General features: G+C 47.3%; 1 protein-coding gene and 1 long non-coding RNA gene across 4 annotated transcripts in view; one reads left to right on the top strand and one right to left on the bottom strand.

Annotated features, from left to right (window-relative positions):
* LOC138497157 (uncharacterized) overlaps positions 1–10,764 on the top strand; it is an 81,459-nt gene extending 70,695 nt beyond the window's left edge. The window contains exon 3 of the long non-coding RNA XR_011278529.1: positions 10,292–10,764. This is a non-coding gene — a long non-coding RNA (uncharacterized lncRNA). The remainder of the gene's footprint in view (positions 1–10,291) is intronic.
* Positions 1–20,708, bottom strand: part of ADTRP (androgen dependent TFPI regulating protein) — a 561,463-nt gene that overhangs the window by 237,215 nt on the left and 303,540 nt on the right. For all 3 annotated transcript variants that reach the window (XM_069620433.1, XM_069620434.1, XM_069620432.1), the window contains one exon: positions 11,638–11,753. In XM_069620433.1, coding sequence (XP_069476534.1) covers positions 11,638–11,753 — 116 coding nt within the window. The remainder of the gene's footprint in view (positions 1–11,637; positions 11,754–20,708) is intronic.

Raw genomic sequence — 20,708 nt, 5'->3', positions numbered from 1 at the left:
TGAGAGAGGTAAGGAGTTCCAGTGGTGGGGAGCTAGGAGTTGGAAGGAGCGGAAATGAGAGGAGGCACAAGGGGAAGGAGGAACAGTGAGAAGGAAGTGGTCAACGGAGCAGAGGGAGTGTAGAAAGAGAGAAGGGTAGAGAGATAAGGGGGAGCGAGATCATGGAGAGATTTGAAGTTTAGCAGAGAAAGTGAAATTTAAAATGGGAGTGAAAGGGAAGCCAGCCAAGGGGTGATAGTGGGGGACTGTTATGAGGAAGAGGTGATGGTAGTAGGGTACTGTGACGAGAAAGAGTGAGTTGGTAGTAGTGGGGGACTGTGACAAGGATGAGTGAGGTGGGGTTAGTGGGGGATTGTGATGAGGAAGAGGGATGTGGGGGTAAAGGTAAGATTACCATTGTGTACTGCGACGAGGAAGGGGGATGTGGGAGTATATAGGTAAGGTTACTATTCAGTAATGGGACGAAGAATAGGGATGTAGGGGTTCAGGTAGGATCACTAGTTAGGTATTATGACGAAGAAGAGGGAGTGTGATAATGAAGATATCTTTCCTGCAGATGTCAGGAGTGAATCAAGATCTTCACTGTTAAGTCACGTGAAACGCTTGTCCAATCAAAACAAAGGATATAGAAAACAAGCATCGGCTTCCCTCTGTATTTCACTGCACACTTTTTTCAATGCAATGAATGAAATAAAAATCTTTTAAGCATATTTATACCCCAAACACTAATAGCCTCCTAATATTCTCCTCCCACTAATTTTAAGTTAATTTATAAATTAAAAACATGGATTGCTTCCTAAATTTACTTAAAATGTATATTTTGTCCATTATTTACACTATGGAACCTACCCACATGCCAGGTTTCAGGTTTGTATCATGTTGGGAAGTGTGCTGAACATTTCAAACATATACACACAGATATCCACAAATGTCCCCCTCAAGAATAAATGAGACAAAGGTAAATGTATATGTAATACTTTTTACATTGTCTACACTATGGAACCTACACACATGTCAAGTGTCAGGTTTAAAGCATGCTGAACATTTTGAAAATACACACACACACACACACACATATTCACACATTTCCCTTTTATTACAGAGCCTGCGGTACCGGTCCTGTATTTATGGTTTAGTATCTCAACTCATAGAAAGAACACTTTTTGAGCACCTTATAACTTTGCTCCCCCTTGACTAATCCTCAACAAACTGTGCAAAGAAAGTATATGGCACCCTTAAAATGGTTTTGTGATGTTTGGTGCAGTTTCATCCGGGGGGGGGGCAAAGTTGCAGGGGGGTCCTAAAATGTGTGGAAATACTCACAGATGCAATGGAAAACAGAATTTGCGCACGCCTACAGCACAACCTGCAGGATGGATTTTTACCAAATTTGCGCCAGGAGCAGCGCCTTGGTACCGAAAGCATGCTTTTGTAAATTTGGTGTAAATTTGTTCAGTATATTTTTTTAAATGGCCAAAACGTAGGTTAAAAATAGTGATATCTGGGTCCAGTCCGCGGACTCAATTCCTGATTCGGAGTCCACAGACGCCTCTGGACCAATCAAAAACAATTAACGCCTCAATTAAAAACATGAGGTGAATCAAAACTTTTGAAATGATAGTTGTGCTGGATTCGCAAACAGCACCCGTAGTCTCTGGACATTGCAATAAAAACATATTAAAAAGCACAACACTGCACTTGTCAAACAAATGAAATAATCTCTGGGAAGGTGAGGGGTGATGAGGGTGTGATAGAGCCATAAAAAGCCCAAATTCGGGTGAATTTTAATCTTGACCATCACAGATGTTCGGGGACATCCATGCATCTTTCTGCATTGCAAGGTTGGTGAAAAACCGATTTTGGATGGCATATAACTTTATTTATTTTATTTATTTATTTATTTATTGTTTGCTTGTTAGGCGCTTATACAGCAAATAAAATACCATTTCAAAGCGCCCACAGGGCAAGGGGAGGGAACAAGGGAGTGAAATGCATTAGAAAACACAATAATTGATAGGAGCAGTGGAGGGAAAAGGAGGAAGGACAAACCTTCTATGCCTTGTGAGTATTCAGGACGTGCAAGTGCAGGAAGGAAAAAGGGCAGAAGGCATAAGTGCTGGGGAGTAGGGGCTCATGGGTGAGCCACAGAAAAAGTGTTTAGGTTAATGAGTGCTACATGGCCAAGGCCACGTTAGGAGTATGTGCGAACCTCTGAGGCGGCACCACTCAATGATACTGCATGAAAAGTTGCAATATAATTTTAGACATGACCCTGAATGGTCCTGAAAAATTTGGTGCTGTTTTGCCAAGAAGGGGGAAAATTAGAGGGGGGGGGAATATTTGAAAGGCTTATAACTTTGCTGCAGTTTGATGAATTTGCACAAAAGGTTTCCGAAAGATTATAGACCCAGCCTTGACTGTTTGTGCACAGTCTGAATAGATTTTGTCAACATGGGGCTAAGTTATGTGACTATTTTGTGTACATACATTTTGACACTTTTCAAAAAATAAAACATGGAAAGTTGGCAGGAAATGTGTGCACAGAGCATTGACAAGGACCCAAAAGCATGGTTTTGCAAATGTGTCTGTGTTTTATTTTTTGAAAAGTGTCATAATGTAGATACAAAAAATAGTGATATACCTTTGGTGACTGAGGTATAGCCTGTGCCCATGGGCAGTGGCCAGATTATCCGGGTCATCAGGCCATGACCCAGACAATCTGGCTACTGGCCATAACCAAGAGGGACCAGCAATGGGGTTAAAGTGGGTATGGCCACCAGGGACCGGATATGTGGTAAAGTTTTTCGAAGTCTATATACGTTTGAATGTGGAAAATAATTCTGGTCATGGCTACAGCCTGAAGTGCAGGACAGGATTGCAGCAAACATTTGTGAGGGGCAACCGCAACAACCTCAAAACATGGTTTTGTAAATCCGTCCTGTGTTTTATTTTTTCTAAAGTGTCAAAATGTAAGTACAAAACATTGTGAAATAACTTTGGTGCCTGGGCAATGGGCCTGGCCCTGAGCAAGGACACATGTGTACTCTGATTTGATTTTTGGGGCATGCAGCATGGCCGAAGCCCTAGGTTTGAATGGGAACAAATATTCTGCTTGCGGCTGCAGCCTCAACTGCTGGGCGGGATTGCAGCACACTTGCGCAAGGAGCATCAGCAAAGACCTGAAAGCATGCTTTTGGCAATCTGTCCTGTGTTTTACGTTTTTTCAAACTGGCAGATTATTGAGTGTGAGCAATTCTCACCTTATGCTCTACGGGATATGTACTCTATGTCTAAGATGCCAAACGCCACAGTGAGAGGGCCTTGCAAAATTGTATGGCAGTCAGAGGGGAAAACATCTGGATACACTACGATGCATCCCTATGGTATAATGCAGGTCTACAGATAGCTAATAAAACTTTGAACTGGAAAAGCTGGATCAAAAAAGGTATACTGAGTATACGTGATGTCTGGGAAGGTGGTCATCTGATGTCCTTTGAACGTCTTAGAGAATCATTTGGGTTAGGGTGTAGGGAACATGCACGTTATGGGGATCTAAAGGTTCTTTTGACGGAACGGCAGGTAATGCTAGGGGATCCCAAGAAAGAGGGACCCGCGGTTTGTGAGGTTGTCCGTTCTCTTCCATGTGCAGTCTCAACGTACATGAGACTAATGCCAATGGAAGACTCGCATAGGGAGGCGTGGGAAAAACCTCACCAGGCTTGGATGGAGGAACTGGGTTTGGACATTCTGAGTCAAGAATGGGAGAGTCTGCATCGTGTAGGTGTGCAAGCGAAAATGGATTTGGGACTAAAGTATGTTAGACAAAGGATTCTATGTAGATTGTATTGGACCCCTGCTCAAATGGCCAAGCTAGGACTATTAGATAATGATGTCTGTTGAGGTGTGGTGCTTCACATGCTATGGACATGCTCCAGGGTATCCGCCTTTTGGAGTGAAGTCCTGAATAGATTGGATATTATATTGGAGGACTCGCTACTGCATACATGTTGTTCAACAATTTTGTTATCCAGCAGGGAGAGGGGAGATAAGGCCAAAGCAAGGACGGAATGGATCAACAAGGTATTGGTAATAGCGACTAAACAAATATTAAAAGTTTGGAAATCAAGGAAAAAGCCAAATTTGGAAGGTTGGCTGTTAGATGTCTGTACTTTGTCTTGCTATGAGAAAGTGATGTTAATGAAACAGAAGCGAGAGGAGCATTGTCTTCGAACATGGAGTTCTTTTAATGAATTATATAGTTGATACTCATTAACCACGTTATTTATTCTCTATATGACGTAATTGAGGGATTGTTGTGTTTTCTATATAGTGTTTTGTGTTGTGTTTGTTGATTTTGTATTGTCTGTTGTAGTCGGTTTTTAGAATTTTACAGTGGGATAGAGATTTGTAGTAGTTTATTAAGGACTTGCTTTTATGTATCTCAAAATGTTATATTTGATTGTTTGATTCATTTATGCATTTTGTAATCTGAGTGCAAATCCCTGAAGTTATGGATATGTTGATGTCACCTTTCTTTGTAAGGCTTATTCTGAAATTATAAATAAAAAGATTAACAAGGTAACTCATACATTGAAAAAAAAAAGTAAGTAAAACATATAGTGATATAACTTAGCTGCCCAGGCAGTGGGCCTGGCCCTCGGCAAAGACAAATTTCTACTCTGATTTGCATAGACGGGAATGCAACATGGTCAAAACCCATGGTCCATAGATTGTGGAGACTGGCCATGGTTGCAAGCCATGAGCACTGGCCATTGGTCACACTCAGTGGACACTGAACTAGGATGCAGGGCAAGTGCAGTGGATAACAGGGGGCAGGGGATTGGTGGGGCTGGGGACATGGTCGAGCCTCATGCCCTAAGCAACCATGACTTGTACCCCCCTGCTGACAACGACACACATCAGTATGCGTCGCAAAGAATATGTTTGTTAAAGGAGGTTAAAGGAGGTTTCCAGTTCTTTCATATATGTTAAAAGAGGAATTATTAATAATTTATATAGAGTGATGTAACATCATGAAACATTTTCATTCATAAAAACCTATGAGATTCAGTGAAAAAACTTTGTTAAAGGGACATTATGGTTAAATTGCACTAATAAAAACATATGAGATTCAGTGAAAAAACTTTGTTAAAGGGACACTATGGTTACAAGTAATACCAAAAAAAAACAGAAATGTGCCACTTATGGTAAACTAATTATCCATAACTCGCAACACCATCGTGCAGTGCTAAGACTAATACTAATATCCAGAACATCAAAGATAACATCACAAATGATTGCATCCCTTACTTCACATGCATCTCTCAAAAGGGTACATGAAGCACACAGTTTTACCTAAAGAGCTGGCTGACTCATTCACCGACACTTCACATGCATGTGCTCAGCCTAAACCCAGCAGATAATCTCATACATTGGTCACCAGGCGCAATATATTTATTTTTCATTTCCATTCTGCAGTGCTCAATCGCCCTTTAATTGTTATGATTTGTGACCAGCAAGATTGGACTGCATTTTATATAATCCATGCGTCCGTTCATCCCCCAGTCACCATTTCAATATTAGAGATAACATAAGGTGAGCTGCAAGCACATTATTGAGGTTAATACATACATACATACATACATAAAGCCCCACCAGGTAGAAGCTCACGAGGAGTACGCACATTCACAGTGGACAAAGTTTCTTAAGTGTTGCTTAAGAAGACTGCAATTTAGAACGGAAAGTTCCAGGGGAGTCGTTTGGGCATATTGGAGCGTCGTTTTTGCTGGACATTGAACAAAAAAAAAAAAAGAATTTTTGTTAAACGGGCTCATTCAAAAATCTATACAGGAAGTATAGAGGCCTTGAGGTCCCATTGCCATTATTATGGCACACTTTAAGGAGCCCAGATCCAGGTCTACATCACCAGAGTGGTCCTCAGAGGAATGGGTGGAGGAGAATATTCAAGAGGATCAGGACCTTAGTCTGAGTTTTAAAGGAGTCCTAGGGGATTCATTATCCCAGGCGGTCTCCGAGGGGGTTCTCCCTCTCTCGCAGAGACTTGATCAATTGGAGACTATGCTGAACAAGCAAAGAGCCAAGAAAGACCAGTCCAGGAAGAGAAGGGCTCTGAGCCCTGGCGAGGGGACCTCAAGGAGACACCCCAGTCCCGGGGTTGATCAGAAGGGCTGTAAGAAGGCTCGGCAGAGCAGAGACTCTGTGACTCCCCCGAGCAGGCCAGACGAGGTAGGCTTGATACCTCAAGAGCCAGTTGACCCAGTCAGTAGACTGAAGGAGGCTTTTCTTAAAAGGTCAACAGTGCCAGGCTCTCGACCCCGGCCCCAGAGGTGTACAATCTAGGGGACAAGGAGGATGCCGGATACACTCCAGACGACGAGAGCGGGGATGAGGAGATCACCCCTCGTCAGCCCGGACCGCAGGATCAGCTCCCAGAAGAGGAACCCATGGGAGACATGTTCCATCCAGAAGTGATAAGGCATCCTAGATCTACAGACTGGGTTACATCACCCAGAGTCGCCCAGTATATGACTCTCCACATCAGAAAACCTCTTGACCGAGAGGTAAGATCAAAAATGCGGGCAGAGTGTCCCAGACCGGAATTGCCAGGCAAAGTCACTGATACACCGGACCTCGACCCAAAGATGGTTACCTTTGTAACAAAGACTGCCAAGGATGTCAGAAAAGGGGTGGACAGAGCATGGCGAGGTTGCCAGAATAAGTTGCTGGACCTCTCCGGACCCCTCGCAAAGATCATGGACTTGGCCAAAAAAGCCATGGACACAGGCACTCCGGTGGATACCCAGATCCTAGCGAGCTGGGCTCAACGCGCGGTCTGTTTGCTAGGTAACGCAAACTGCGCTCTCTCTTCAGAGAGGAGACGCGGAGTTCTATTAAAAATCGACAGTAAGTTGAGTGACCTGGCTTCTTACGAAGCAGGAGAAGGGGCTAAGGGTATGTTGTTTGGGGACGCGTTCGCGAAAGAAATGAACCAATTCGTAGGAACATACTCAGCCCTTGAGAAGGCGCAAAACTCCATCAAGAGGATCTTTCCCGGGCGTATTTTTGCCGGGACCGGACGCCAGAGAGGTCGAGCGTCCGGTCGTTTCCCCTCCAACAGAAGACCTCAGAACCAAATGTCGCAGTACTGGGAATCGCGGCAGCAAGACAGTTTCTTCCCAGCGAGGAACCGCTTCCCGAGACACAGGAGAGGGAGAGGAGCATACAGACAGCAGGTAGCCCCGAGTGGTGAGTTTTACATCAGTTTCCGTCAGAATAGGGGGCAGGACAGCCGAGTTTTGGCAAGCGTGGAGCGTGCTATCCAGCGATGCGTGGGTTCTCCAGACAGTATTGGGCATGCACCTAGAGTTTATAGGAACTCCCTCTCAAGCGCAAGCTCCAACTCCTATGTTCAAGTCCCAGAGCGAAGAGGCTCCGCTCTTCAGCGAATTGCACATCCTAGCGGCCAAAGGGGCTATAGAAAGAGAGCTACAGGTGGGACCGGGCTTTGTCAGCAACATGTTTCTCGTGCGCAGAGGAGAAAAGGTCAGGCCTGTGATAAATTTGAAAAGTCTAAACGAATGGGTTGTATACAGACATTTCAAGATGGAGGATATTCATCTCCTTCGAGATCTTCTCAGAGCGGGAGATCGGCTCGTTCGGCTAGATCTCAAAGACGCCTACCTGACAGTGCCGATTGCAGAACATCATCGGTGCTATCTACGCATTCTGTGGGGAGCCGAAGTGTGGAAGTTCACCTGCCTACCATTCGGTCTTGCGTCCGCCCCGTGGGCCTTCACCAAGATTATGCGCCCGGTAGCAGCAGCCATCTGCGAAAGTGGCATAAGAATTATTATCTACCTAGACGATATACTGATTCTGGGTCAGAGCGCTGCACAGCTACAAGAACAAGCAGAGTGGGTATGCACCCTAGTGACATCTCTCGGCTTCATCGTCAATTCCGAGAAGTCAGATCTCCGCCCCGCTCAGAGAATAGAATTCCTGGGTTTCGTGATAGATACCAAGAAAGCAGTCCTGGAATTACCATCGAAAAAAGTGTGAGCGATCAGGAAGGAACTGAAAGGGGTTATAGCGAAGAAAATTATTTTGCTGCGCAATCTAGCTCGCATAGAGGGTCTGCTAGCAGCCTCGATCTAAGCCATATTTCCAGGTCCCTTACACTACAGGGCCCTTCAACGTCTAAAGATCAGGCACCTTTGAGGAGGGTTAGGCTATCATCAGCTAGTGTCCCTAGACCAAGAAGCCATGACAGAACTCCAGTGGTGGTTACAGAACACGGAAGCCTGGAACGGCAGAGTGATCTTCGGAGATACCCCAGATTTAGTAGTAGAGTCAGACGAAAGCAGAGCAGGCTGGGGAGCCCGCTGCGGAGACCTCCAGACGGGAGGGAAATGGTCTCAAGAGGAGCTGAAGCTCCACATCAACTGTCTGGAACTTTTGGCAGGTTCCTTTGCAGTGAAAGCGTTTACCAGAGACCGGGTCAACTGCTGTGTCCTTCTCAAGATGGACAACATTTCGGCGGTTCGGTATATAAACAAGCTGGGTGGAACATCTTCCAAAATGTTAGCGGAGTTAGCAAAGGATTTTGGGCATCACTGCTTACTCCAGCAGATATTGATATCAGCAGAATACTTACCAGGGGCTCAGAACATTGTAGCGGACTGGAATTCATGATATCTGGTAGACTCCAGCGATTGGAGGTTACTCCCATCCATCTTCGACAGGCTTCAGCGTCTGTGGGGTCCACTGAGCTTAGACCTGTTTGCATCCAGGCTCAACACGCAATTACCCAAGTTCTACAGCTGGAGGATAGACCCGGAAGCAGTAGGGACGGACGCCTTCCTCCAGCAATGGACGGGAGGAGTCCTTTACGCCTTTCCCCCATTTATCATGCTGACGAGAGTGTTAGCGAAGGTGAGGAGAGATCAGGCAGAGCTGGTTCTAGTAGTCCCAATGTGGAAGTCTCAGCCGTGGTTTCCAGTAGTGATGGAACTATATACGGATTTTCCAAGAGTGATTCCACACAGAGCGAACCTACTGCAGAGCCCCGACGATCAGTCTCACCCGCTCGTAGCGGACGGTACACTGACGCTACTGGCGTGCAGAGTTTCAGGCGACGTTGGGAGTTGCCAGGCATTTCGCAGTGCGCTGCAGATTGTATCAGGAGCTCATGGGCGCCTTCCACCATTAGGAGCTATGGTTCCGCTTGGGATCGATGGTCGGCGTACTGCTCAGCCATCGGTTTTGATCCCGTTTCAGCCCCTGTAGTGCACATGCTAAACTTTCTAGCTCAGAAGTTCAGCGAGGGCTGTGCTTACAGGACGTTAGGAGTGCTCAGGTCCGCCATATCTGCCGGTCATGACAAGGTAGAAGGACATCCGATAGGGGAACACCCCGCAGTGATTAGGCTCTTGAAGGGAGTGAGGCTAAAGAAGCCTCCAGAACCTAAATACGCAGTTTTATGGGATGTACGTGCTGTATTTCTATTATTTATGTCCTGGCCAGATAATAGGGATCTGTCTTGTTCTCAATTGTCAGGGAAGCTAGCCATGCTTCTATGTCTCATAGCGTGTAGACAAGTTTCAGACGTGAAAGACTTGGAGATAGATAGAAAGATCTTCTACCCGGACGGAGTGGCTTTCAGCATAGCGAATAGAACGAAGTCAGACTCTTCCGTTATTTCATATCCCTATTTTCCTAATAATGCTAAGCTTTGCCTAGCGCAGTGCATCAAAGACTATGAATCAGGTACAGCGGCTCTGAGGCCTAGAGGAGTGACGCAGTTACTGATTGCGCGTAGAAAGCCTTTCCACGCAGTAGCAACAGCCACAATTGCGAGATGGGTTAGAGAAGTTATGCAATGGGCCGGAATAGATTTAGCGCAGTTTGGCGCGCATTCAGCGAGAGGCGCTATGGCATCCAACGCATTTGCAACAGGCGTATCCTTGCAGGACATTATGAAGTCAGCCGATTGGTCTAATGAACGCACTTTTAAAACGTTCTATTTTAAGCCCGTATCAGAGATTGCTAATAGAGTAATGAACGACTTTGAACAAGCATAATGCTCGCCTCTGTCTTGTCATAGAATGAAGATTGTCCAGGCTTAACAGCTCAGGCAGTCTTGATTCTATTAAACACAAGGAGGCGAGCATTATATCCCACCCCGTGGGTCATGACAAGGGCATGAACTGTTATATGATCTTGTGTTGAGTAAGAACCCCCCCTTTATGATCTTGTCTCCTATTGATTGCAGGGGAAGACCAGAAGCAGACATGAATACAGTTTGTGGTTCGAGAAGAATGAAGTTTGGGAATGAAAGTTGTGCAGCATCGTCTCTGCGCCAGAGGTCGGCGAGAGGAAGGATTGCAGCCGCACTGTTTGTTGAGTTCGCATTGACAGTGAAGTTTGGACTAAAAGACTGGTCGCCAGCCAAAGAAAGAGGATTTGGGGACAGTCTGGGTCTCCTCTTATAGCCCTGGGTTAGGCCTGATTGGACAAAGGAGAGGCTTACAGGACTACTTAGACACACATGATTGTGGGTATTTGGTAGTTCAGAAGGACTATGGTTTGTTTTTTCTAACTGTGATACCCCTATGTTTATGGGAAGCTTCCAGAGAGTCTGCAAGTGTACAACAGTGTTATCAAGTTAAAAAAAATAATAATTAAAAAAAGGTGTTATTTTGTTGAATTGCTGTGGGAGCAGTAATTAAAGAAGTTAAAGCATAATGCTCGCCTCCTTGTCTTTAATAGAATCAAGACTGCCTGAGCTGTTAAGCCTGGACTATCTTCATTGTAACTGGTTATTTATAAGGTGCTTAATACCCAGAGATGTCTGAGCTCAGACCCGAGACCGAACCTGTGTTGCTCCGTATCGTCTTGCTTCAAAGACGAGTGCGTTGCCCTTGGGCTATCCTCCCGTACGAGTGCAAATAATCCAGGGTGCAAACTACTTGGGTTTATGTAGCCTGTTGGCTCAGATAAATTAAGCCAACCAACCATCACACCTGTGCTTCTCTCAGTGCACTCTCTAAGCTGAAAGAACACAAAAGAAACTGAAGTTTAATGGCTTGAAAAACGTTGCTTTAATCATACCAAATTGTAATTGCTCTAAGCAGACTTCTTTGCCATGGATTTTCAACCTATGTCCATACAGAAAAGGGCAAACCCACTCACAAAGCACGCTTGTTCATGATGAAATCAAAGCTTTCTATCGATCACTTGGATAAGTTGTCCTACTAAATGGAGCGATGTAGACCCCTAAAGTCCCAAGCTACAACAAACTGATGATGCCCAGTGAGAATCGAATATGTACAGTATGGGGGGGTTGCTTATGATCTTGTGCAGAAGAGATGTCACCTACATTAGCAATTTGGTCCGGACTGCACCTTTTGTGTATGGCTTTTCCGCTTCTGTAATGACCCAACAGGCTGAAATGCAAAAGTTTGAAAGGCTGACAGAGCAAATGCCAGTGGTAATGATTAAGTCAAAGATTTTCCATGTATCCCTATCCAGAGGAACACGAGAGATGGAATTTTGTAAACAATGATAAACACTCTGAGCTACTTCAATAAATTCTGTCACCCGTCACGTGATTCTTACCAGCACAGGTAACTGAACGAGAAGAATCCTAAGAGGCCAAGCCCTCTCTTCTTTTGTGGATAGCGGTGAGGCGTGGCCAGAGTCTCCATCAAGGTTAGTGGAAATATAGCTGTGTGCTGGAAAGAAACAATGCACAGTGTCACACACACGGTGGTCGCTGTTTCTTGCATTTTATAGTACACAGTCTAATGCATCTTGTCATGACATCCAAATGAATGCAATCGTTTGCAGCACAGCGTGCATTTAAGTACGGACAGTCCCATATTGCTTCCTTAGAAGTGAAGACATGAATCGTCATTACACCTACACTCTCCCTCTACTCAGTGCTGGCAATGGACAAATGTACTGGGGGAACGTCCTCCCCTCACCCACCCTTTGTGCGGGGACGGCGGTGTCAGGAGAGGTGAGGTGGATAGTCAGTGGTGTGGACGTAACTGAAAGGCAGAGCTAGGTGTCAAATAAAGTGGGTGCTATGAATAGAGGATGCTGGCTGCTTTGCATGAAAACAAAGTGCATTTTGGGAACATAGGAATTACCACCAATGTATCAACTGTGATAGTAATTTACTTGTGCATTCTTTTTGAGCCTGCAATGCACACTTAGTATGATACTCATTTCATATGTCAGAACAGTTTCCATGACAGTAAAATATGTGCATAGTGTTAGGCAGAATCCAGGGCAGTTCCCTTAGGGAGCACTACCCCAGATTAGGACTACAGGTGAGAGCAATAAATCCCCTTTGGTATCAGTCTGTACCACAAAGATTTAGTTGGTAGCTGTGGCTGAGTAGTCAGACTTATCTCAAGAGGGAGATGAGCAGTATTCAGGGTTGACACAATAGGTAGTACAGTACTATTGAGCAAGTAAACACTGACCAAACTTTTGTATTAAAAAGAGAATATATATTTATTTTATACACTTCTAAGTCAATACATAGATCACAGTTAATAAAGTAGTTAAGTTTAGTCAAAAGAAAAGCATATACAACTCCCTATTCAATGATAGATACGTTTGCGGTAGAGTGAAAACTGAGCAAAATGGCACAGTGAAAACTAACTACAAATGATACTCTAACAATGTACCGAAAGGAAGGCAAAGCACAAGTTGAACTGAAATACCTTCATACACCCCCTAGCAACACTTCCCTGACGTTTTGTGAACAAGTAATGCACAGTAACACTTTAGCCAAAAGATAAGTGAATGAAAACTGAGCAAAATGGCACTCCACAAGTTAAAACAGTAGGAAGGAAGAGGGGTTTAGAAGATTTAGGTGCATCCACACATTTCTCATTGAAAACTAATCTAGTGAGAGCAGATCTAACAAATCAGCCAGAGTCAATAGGCCTGAGCCAGAGTCAGTGGTACAGGACCAGGAGTATAGGAGCAAAAATGTTCTAGTAGCTGCATTCAAGTCTTTAGTAGAAAATTATTGAAGAGGTAGATGCGAGGTGAAAGACAATGTTAAGAGAGAGGGTGGCAGACCCCACAAGTAGTTAAAGGATTTAAAACACCTTTAAGGTTACCACAGAAAAAAGGGCGGCCTGGCGGAACAATGTACCTTAAACGTGAAGAAGTGGCTCCTGCGGTGGCGGTTGTTCCTGGTAGTTCCTGCAGGTCGAGGGATCCAACAGAGGAAGAGAAGCTCTCGTCATGGAGGAAGGTTCAAGTCGCTGCACTACCCAGGGATGAAACCAGCCGCGGTGCTGCCAAACGAAGTTTAAAAGGTACGCTAGCTGCCTGGCTATCCGGTCTCCAGGTGCTGGGCACTGTCGATTCGACCAAGGCAGGTCCAAGGAAGCAATTAGTGAACTGGTTGACCCACCAGCTCAAGGGAAGGAGGCTCTTTCGCTGAAGATCTCCTCTTGTCGTGTGGAAGAAAAGTGGTGAGACGATCCGGCAGGGCTTCATCGGTGGTGTAGATGCTGAAGATGTCTCTGGCTTCTCTCCCCTTCGGTTCTGTAGTTCCAGTGGCGACGTCTTGCTCTTCCAGTCCTCAGGACCCAGCTTTTATGCAGAAAGAGACCCATTCATACAGCCTAGCTGTCACTCACACAGTGGAGTGGTCATCTTGGCGGGAGACCCTCCAGCCTATCAGGTTAGAGTGCGACCTGAGTTGCTGTGGCAACTCTGTCCAGGGGTTCTACTCCCCCTCCCAAACAACAGATCCACCCCAGACTCAGAGGTGCTGAAAGGAGGGCTTCTGGGCAGAAGCCCGCCAAAAGAGCGAACAAAGGATCCCCGACCTGGGTTATGAAAATGGAGTAAGACTCGAGAAAGAAGTTTTATCAAAGTTCTGGCAAATAAAACCTACCAGAGTAAAGTTAATAATAAAATAAACCGGCGGTATGTTAGAGGCTGTCAGTAAAAGTATTAGCCTCGAACAATGGGAAAATCCCATAGGAAAATATTTGCAGCCGAATATAAAAGGTAGTAACCACTGCCACCAGCCAGAAACTTTGTAGAGGGGGACTTTAAGGTACCATCTCGAAAATGAACATAGGGGAAAAACTATTAACCCCTTCCAGTACTTCCATATTAAGATGGGGTGTACTGGTTTAGTTCATAGAGATTGACTAGTAAAGTCAATGGGGACTTTACATGCCCTAGGAGACAGTAGTCAGTCCCAGGGAATGGAGTCAATGTTTGGGGGTCGCTACGACACCCCTGTGTCACTGCACGGAGGGTGCTGTGTAACACATGTGCATAAAGATGGTTCCTTTGGGTGAGAGAAAAGATCCCATAGGCATTAAACACATAAATAGCCTAGAACACACTTAGCAAAGATGCCTAAGAGTGGGAAAAAAGAGTCTCACTTTTAGCAGGTAAAAAGAAATAAACCCTTCAAATCCAGCAAAGCTGCTGGGGGACTTTATAGGTAAGGGAAATTAGCCATAAGTGAGAATTCTCCATAACACTCGTTCCCGCCCCCCCAGACTAAGGGACAGGAGGATCTAATCCACTCCTGGATGAGTCTCATACCTCTAGTCGGTTATAAACATCCTAGAGAGACCATCAGCATTTTGGTGGTGACATCCTGCCCTGTGCTCAATGGTAAAATCAAACCCTTGGAGGCAGATTGACCATCTCAGCAGTTTTGGGGTTTCCCCTTTCATTTGCATCAACCATCTCAAGGGTTGGTGGTCTGTTTGAATGGTGAAAGTAGATCCATATATGTATGGTCTAACCTTCTTCAAAGCCCACACAATGGCAAAACATTCTCTCTGAATACTTGCCCACCTTGTCTCAGGTTCCTTCAGCTTCCTACTGATGAAGCAAATGGGGTGCTCCCTACCTTTGTCATCCAGTTGACTGAGTACTGTACCTATACCTATATCAGAAGCGTCTGTCTGGAGAACTGGAGCTTGACAAAGGGGTTTCTTCAGGATTTCAAAGGCCTGATTGCACTCCTCATTCCATTTGATCTTTTTAGGGAACTTAGGACAGGAGATTACATTCAGTGGAGAAGCTATGGCTCCATAGTTCTCAATGAAATTCGTGTAATACCCAGTGAGGCCTAGGAAGGCTCTCACCTGGGTTTGAGTAGAAGGGGTTGTCCAATTTTGCACAGCTTCAATCTTGCTGAGCAAAGGCCTTATTTCACCACCTCCTACCTCATGCCCAAGGTAGAGCACTTTACTCTGACCAATTTGACATTTGCTTGCCTTTATGGTCAGCTGGGCCTGTTGTAGAGCCTGCAAAACATACCCTAGGTGGTCAACATGTTCTTTCCAAATAGGGCTGAACACTGCACTGTCATCCAAGTATGCCATGCAGAAGACCTCCATCCCATTCAGAACCTCATTAACCATCCTTTGGAATGTCGCAGGTGCATTCTTTAATCCAAAAGGAATGGAGAATGCAGTTTTCTCCTTGGCATGGTCAGTCAGGGCTATTTGCCAATAGCCTGACGTGAGATCAAATGTGCTGACGAACTTGGTTGAACCAAGTCTATCCACCAGCTCATCTGTCCTTGGCAAAGGATGGGCATCATTCTTAGTGACTGCATTTAGAGCTCTATAGTCCACGCAAAATCTCAATTCTTTGGATCCTGCCTTTGGTACTAACACTACTGGGCTAGACCATGGACTAGTAGAGGGCTCTATTACCCCAAGATCAAGCATCTTGTTGACCTCTCCTTTGATGTGGGTTCTTACATTTTCTGACATCCTGTAGCCCCTGCTTTTGACAGGTAAACAGTCACCAGTTTGGATATCATGTTGGCCCCAAGGGGTCAAATCTGGTGTCAGAGAGAACAGAGGGGCAAATTGATTTAACAAAAGTTTGCACTCCTGCTGAGGTTGCTCAGGTGTCAGATTAGAAGAGAGATTGACGGGTGGCGCTGTGGAGCAGCCCAAGATGGCTGCCTAGCCTTTCAGCTCCGTGCGGCCTCGGCATTCATCTGCTCCCATCTGCGGTTCCCGATATTGTGAAGGACTATCGGCTGGCCGAGTTGTTTCTGCCACTGCACTGGACTTTTTGTGAGATTTTGGTCTCGATCGGCCCACCTGGGACCTGGCTGGCGGCCCTGTTGGATTTGGGCCTAACATCCGCCCTCCCGCCTGACCTGCCTGACTCCTGGGTCCCCTCCCCGCTCCCGCTGCCCTCCGCTCTGTGAAATCGCGGCGAGTGCCTGGGGGTCCCGCTGCCGATGCCGCCACACTGTGGATGCCACCTGCTGCGTCGGTGATCATCGTGACCCCCTCGGCGTCGACGACACGGAGGATCCCATCGTCCCGCTGCCGCGGTCCAGGTGAGCGGGGGCTGGAGCGGTGGGCGTCGAGACCTCTGCCCGCAGTCTGCAACACTACGGGCCTGTACTGCCATAAGGAAGCTGCCCTCGCCATACTGTCTGCCCACGTTTCCACTGACAGTGTTGCCGCCTCGGCCCACGCCCCCCTAAGAAAGATCCCGCTGGCGCCCCCATGCAACCTGTACACATAAGGGGGCCGCGATCGCTCGCCGTCACAGCCTTGCTGCTCCACTGCTGACTCTCTGCTATCCACGGCGGTCCCCCACCTGCCTCTAACCGCCTACCGCCACCAAAGGACATTGGGTTTGAGCCTGCCGGCCCTGGCTCATCTCAGCTCTCCATCCGACCCACAAGTGGGCCCTCACTGCAACCGTGCCCACCACAATGACAATGCCTAGCAGAAATAAGGCAGGGGCCCAAGGAGGTACAATGGACAAATACACTAAATACACTAAAGCGGTCCCTCGGGATGAGCCAGCCAGCACATCATCGCTACAAGACGAACCACACTTAACCCTGCACCGTGTGGCCGAGGCCCTTGACCTCACCCTACTGACGGAATCCATGGCTAAAAACTTTGCTTCCTTCCATGAAAAATTAGACGACATCAACACTAACATCGCCTCGCTTAAGGCTCGAGTGGACCAGGCAGGATCGAGGATCACAGAGGCAGAAAATAGGATCTCGGTGAACGAAGATAGCACCACCGCGCTCCAGAACACTGTGTCCTGGCCCCTAATTTCACGGTCGAGCGGGCCCACCGGGCCCTGGCTCCACGGCCCAGAACCGGCGACATCCCCAGACCCATTATCGCCAGGATTCTCAACTACCGCAAGAGAGATCTCATCCTCCGCCTGTCACAGGAAAAGGGAGACCTGCGATTTGAAGCCCATACAGTCAGAATCTTCCCGGACTTCTCGCTGGAGGTGCAGCAGGAAAGGCGCCAGTTCCTAGGCATCAAAAAGCTGCTCAGGGAGCGCAACGTCCCCTACGCCATCCTGTTCCCGGCACGACTAAAGATTACCCATGATGGTAAGATCTTCTTCTTCACTGTCCCTGACAAAGCGGTGAAGTTCACTGAACTACATATACCTCTCCCCGAGCAGCGAGCCGACCACACGCCATAGACTACACAGCCTACGATGTTCTCAAAGTGTCCACGGATCCATGACTTTTGATGTGTTGATGGCAATCCCACCGTGTCCACTCGATAACTGCGGCCTCTTGCCATGCGTATGCGGGCCACAGGCTAGCTCCTACACTGCTTCTTCGACTTCTCCCTCACCTGGCCCCTGGAGCTATCCCTGTGCCCTGCTCTCTCTTGTGATGTCATCTCGCCAGAGCGTCTTCTCTGGTCTCGGAGGCTGGCTATGATACCTGTTTTACCGCAACAATATACTCGGGGCAGCATCTGCTGCCTCACATCAAGCCACACATGCCGGTCGCACGGCACCAGCACCCCCCGTTGCAGTTGCAATGTTTGCTTTCACTTTTATTTTGTTCTTCCTATTGACTGGCCCCTGTTGGGCTAGGATGTGGCCCTATCCACGTTGGATCTGGTCCTCCGACCTTTGGTTCCCGGTCGGAGCAAGCCCAAGGGGCTTCGGGTGTGTTTTGGGGTGGGGGATCTGCACTGCATGTTGGGGTTGGGCAGTGAGGGTGGGGGGTGGTATAATTGGGGTTGTGTTAACAGTTAAAAACATGGCTGAGAGACGCATGACCTTGACTCAACACTACTGTGCACATGGCAGGTGCATGAGAGACAATCCTTACGAATACTACTACTGGGGTGTCCCATAATATATTGCTATGGCTCTAAACATTGTCACATGGAATGTTCGTGGCCTAAGCAATTTCATTAAGGCCCGCAGGATAACTGCCTATGCCCAGCGACATGGTGCCAAAATCCTCTTTCTCCAAGAGACCCACGCTCTCGGGCGCCTAGCAGCATGTCTCGCCCCCACGTGGGGCAACAACAGATTCTACACGAAGTACTCCACCCAATCCAGGGGGGTCCTAACTCTAATCCATAAATAAGTCCAGTTTTCCCTGCGCTCCAGCCATATTGACCCTGAGGGTAGATACGTAATCCTCCATTGCTCACTCGCTAATATGGAATGCCTCCTAGTGAACACATATGCCCCGAACTTTGATGCCCCTGAGTTTGATGCAATCACCACCACGCTTCTGAAATACATTGGGATTCCCATCATCTGGGGCGGGGACATGAATTTTATCCTAGACAAAGACCTGGATAGATCCGGGATGGCCCGCAGAGCCCCGTCACGCGCAGCCCACAGGCTACACGCCCACATCGACACACTGGATCTCAGAGATGCATGGAGAGCTCTCAACCCACAAGTTAGAGAGTACACTTTTTATTCATCGGTACACGATAGCCTCTCCAGGGTCGACCTGTTCCTCATATCGAGCTGCATGATGGGCAGGGTCATGGAGACCAAGATACTACCGCGCACACTATCGGACTGTTCACCGGTAACACTCCAGATAACATTGGGACACGACCAGCCCCCCCGCTCCTCTTGGAGATTGAAGTCAGAAGTCCTGCTAGACATAGGGCCTCATTACACTGTAGGCGGTGAACCATGGCGCAATTAATACCGGCACCGCCTTGGTGGAAAGGGGAATTACCGCCCCATTCCAAGGTTGGAGGGGCGGTTATTTCCTCTTCCACCATTGCCCTTCCCCATTCCCGTTTTTGCCCCATAGGGCATAATGGGAATGGGGAAGGCGCTAATTACGGCACCGCAAATTGCGGTACCGTAATTAGCTCCCTGGGTCCCTTTGCGGATTGGTTTTTAACGCCTGCAAAAAGCCTCGTAGTAAGGCGGTAAGGATTTACCGGTACTGGTAAAATACCGGTACCGGTAAAACCCTTACCGCCTACCGTGTAATGAGGCCCATAGTCTTTAAAGCCGATATCTTAGCTGACATCAACACCTTCTTCGAGTGCAACAACAGGCATGACACCTCCGATGGAGTGCGCTGGGAGGCATTCAAGGTCTTCATCAGAGGGATGTGCATATCTAGAGAGGCTGGGATCCTCAAGGCCATAAAAAATAGCTTGCAACAGTCAGAAGTGAAATTAAAAGAGCTTGAGAGGGCTTATTCCACCTCCCCTTCCCCAACTGCACTGGCACAGATTAGAGCGGAATTAGAAACATTTGAGTCCCATGCCCTGAGAGAGGTTTGGTACTTCACCCGCCCTGTGACGGCCAGGAAGTATGGTGAGGGGGACAGGCCTGGTAGAACACTGTCCAGGCTGGTCCGAACTGAGGTGGGCAGGAATCGCATTGATTGCGTCAAGGACACACGAGGCACCATGTGCTGGTCTGACCAGAAAATCCTCGGGACATTCACCACATTCTATACGACCCTATATGGCCCACAGCAAGAACACAGCCTGCAAGACACTGACGCCCTATTAGATCAGATCCCCATGACCCTCCTCTCCTGCGCGACCAGCGACCTCCTTGAGGCCCCTATCAACCTCGATGAAATAACCACGGTCATCTCGAACTGCCCCAGGGGCAAAGCACCAGGCCCCGACGGCCTCACCTCTGAGTTTTATCAGGAGCATGTAGCCATTCTGGCACTCAGACTCCTGGAGGTGTGGAACGAATCCCTAGAGTCAAACATCCTACCCCCATCCATGCGTGAGGCGCTTATAACTGTATTACCCAAGCCAGGCAAACCATTGGACGAATGTGGGTCTTATAGGGCCCTTTCTCTGATCAATACTGACACAAAAATATTCGCCAAGATCATTGCCAATAGGTTTCTCCCCATTATGCCCCACCTAGTCCACCCCGACCAGAGTGGCTTTGTGCCCGGCAGATCCACTGCCCTAAATATCCATCGCCTGTTCAATGTTCTGGCCAGAATTGACCCGCAACGCACAGGCCGTGGCGGTCACCCTTGATACCCAAAAGGCATTTGATATGGTGTCTTCGCAATACATGTGGGCAGTGCTCCACAAAATGGGAATTGGCCCTCGCATGAGGTCGTACATCAAACTCCTCTACACAAGCCCCGCAGCCAGAGTCCTGGTCAATTCCAGGGCCTCGGCCCTCTTTGCTCTCCACAGAGGTACCCGCCAGGGCTGCCCGTTTTCTCCGATACTCTTTGCGCTCGCCATAGAGCCCATGGCTGATAATGTAAGGGACAAACACACGCGCAAAGGTATACATCTCCGTGATACTCCCGAGATTATTTATCTATACGCCGACGACGTGCTCCTATATATTAGAGACCCGGCTGCCCACCTTGATCCGATATTGAGAGACATAACCAAAATTGG

Source organism: Ambystoma mexicanum, chromosome 5q (genome assembly GCF_040938575.1).
Source record: "Ambystoma mexicanum isolate Mex_15411 chromosome 5q, UKY_AmexF1_1, whole genome shotgun sequence".
NCBI classification, from domain to species: domain Eukaryota; kingdom Metazoa; phylum Chordata; class Amphibia; order Caudata; family Ambystomatidae; genus Ambystoma; species Ambystoma mexicanum.
The sequence above is the reverse complement of the archived record's forward strand: the minus strand, read 5'-3'. Positions and strand labels throughout refer to the sequence as shown.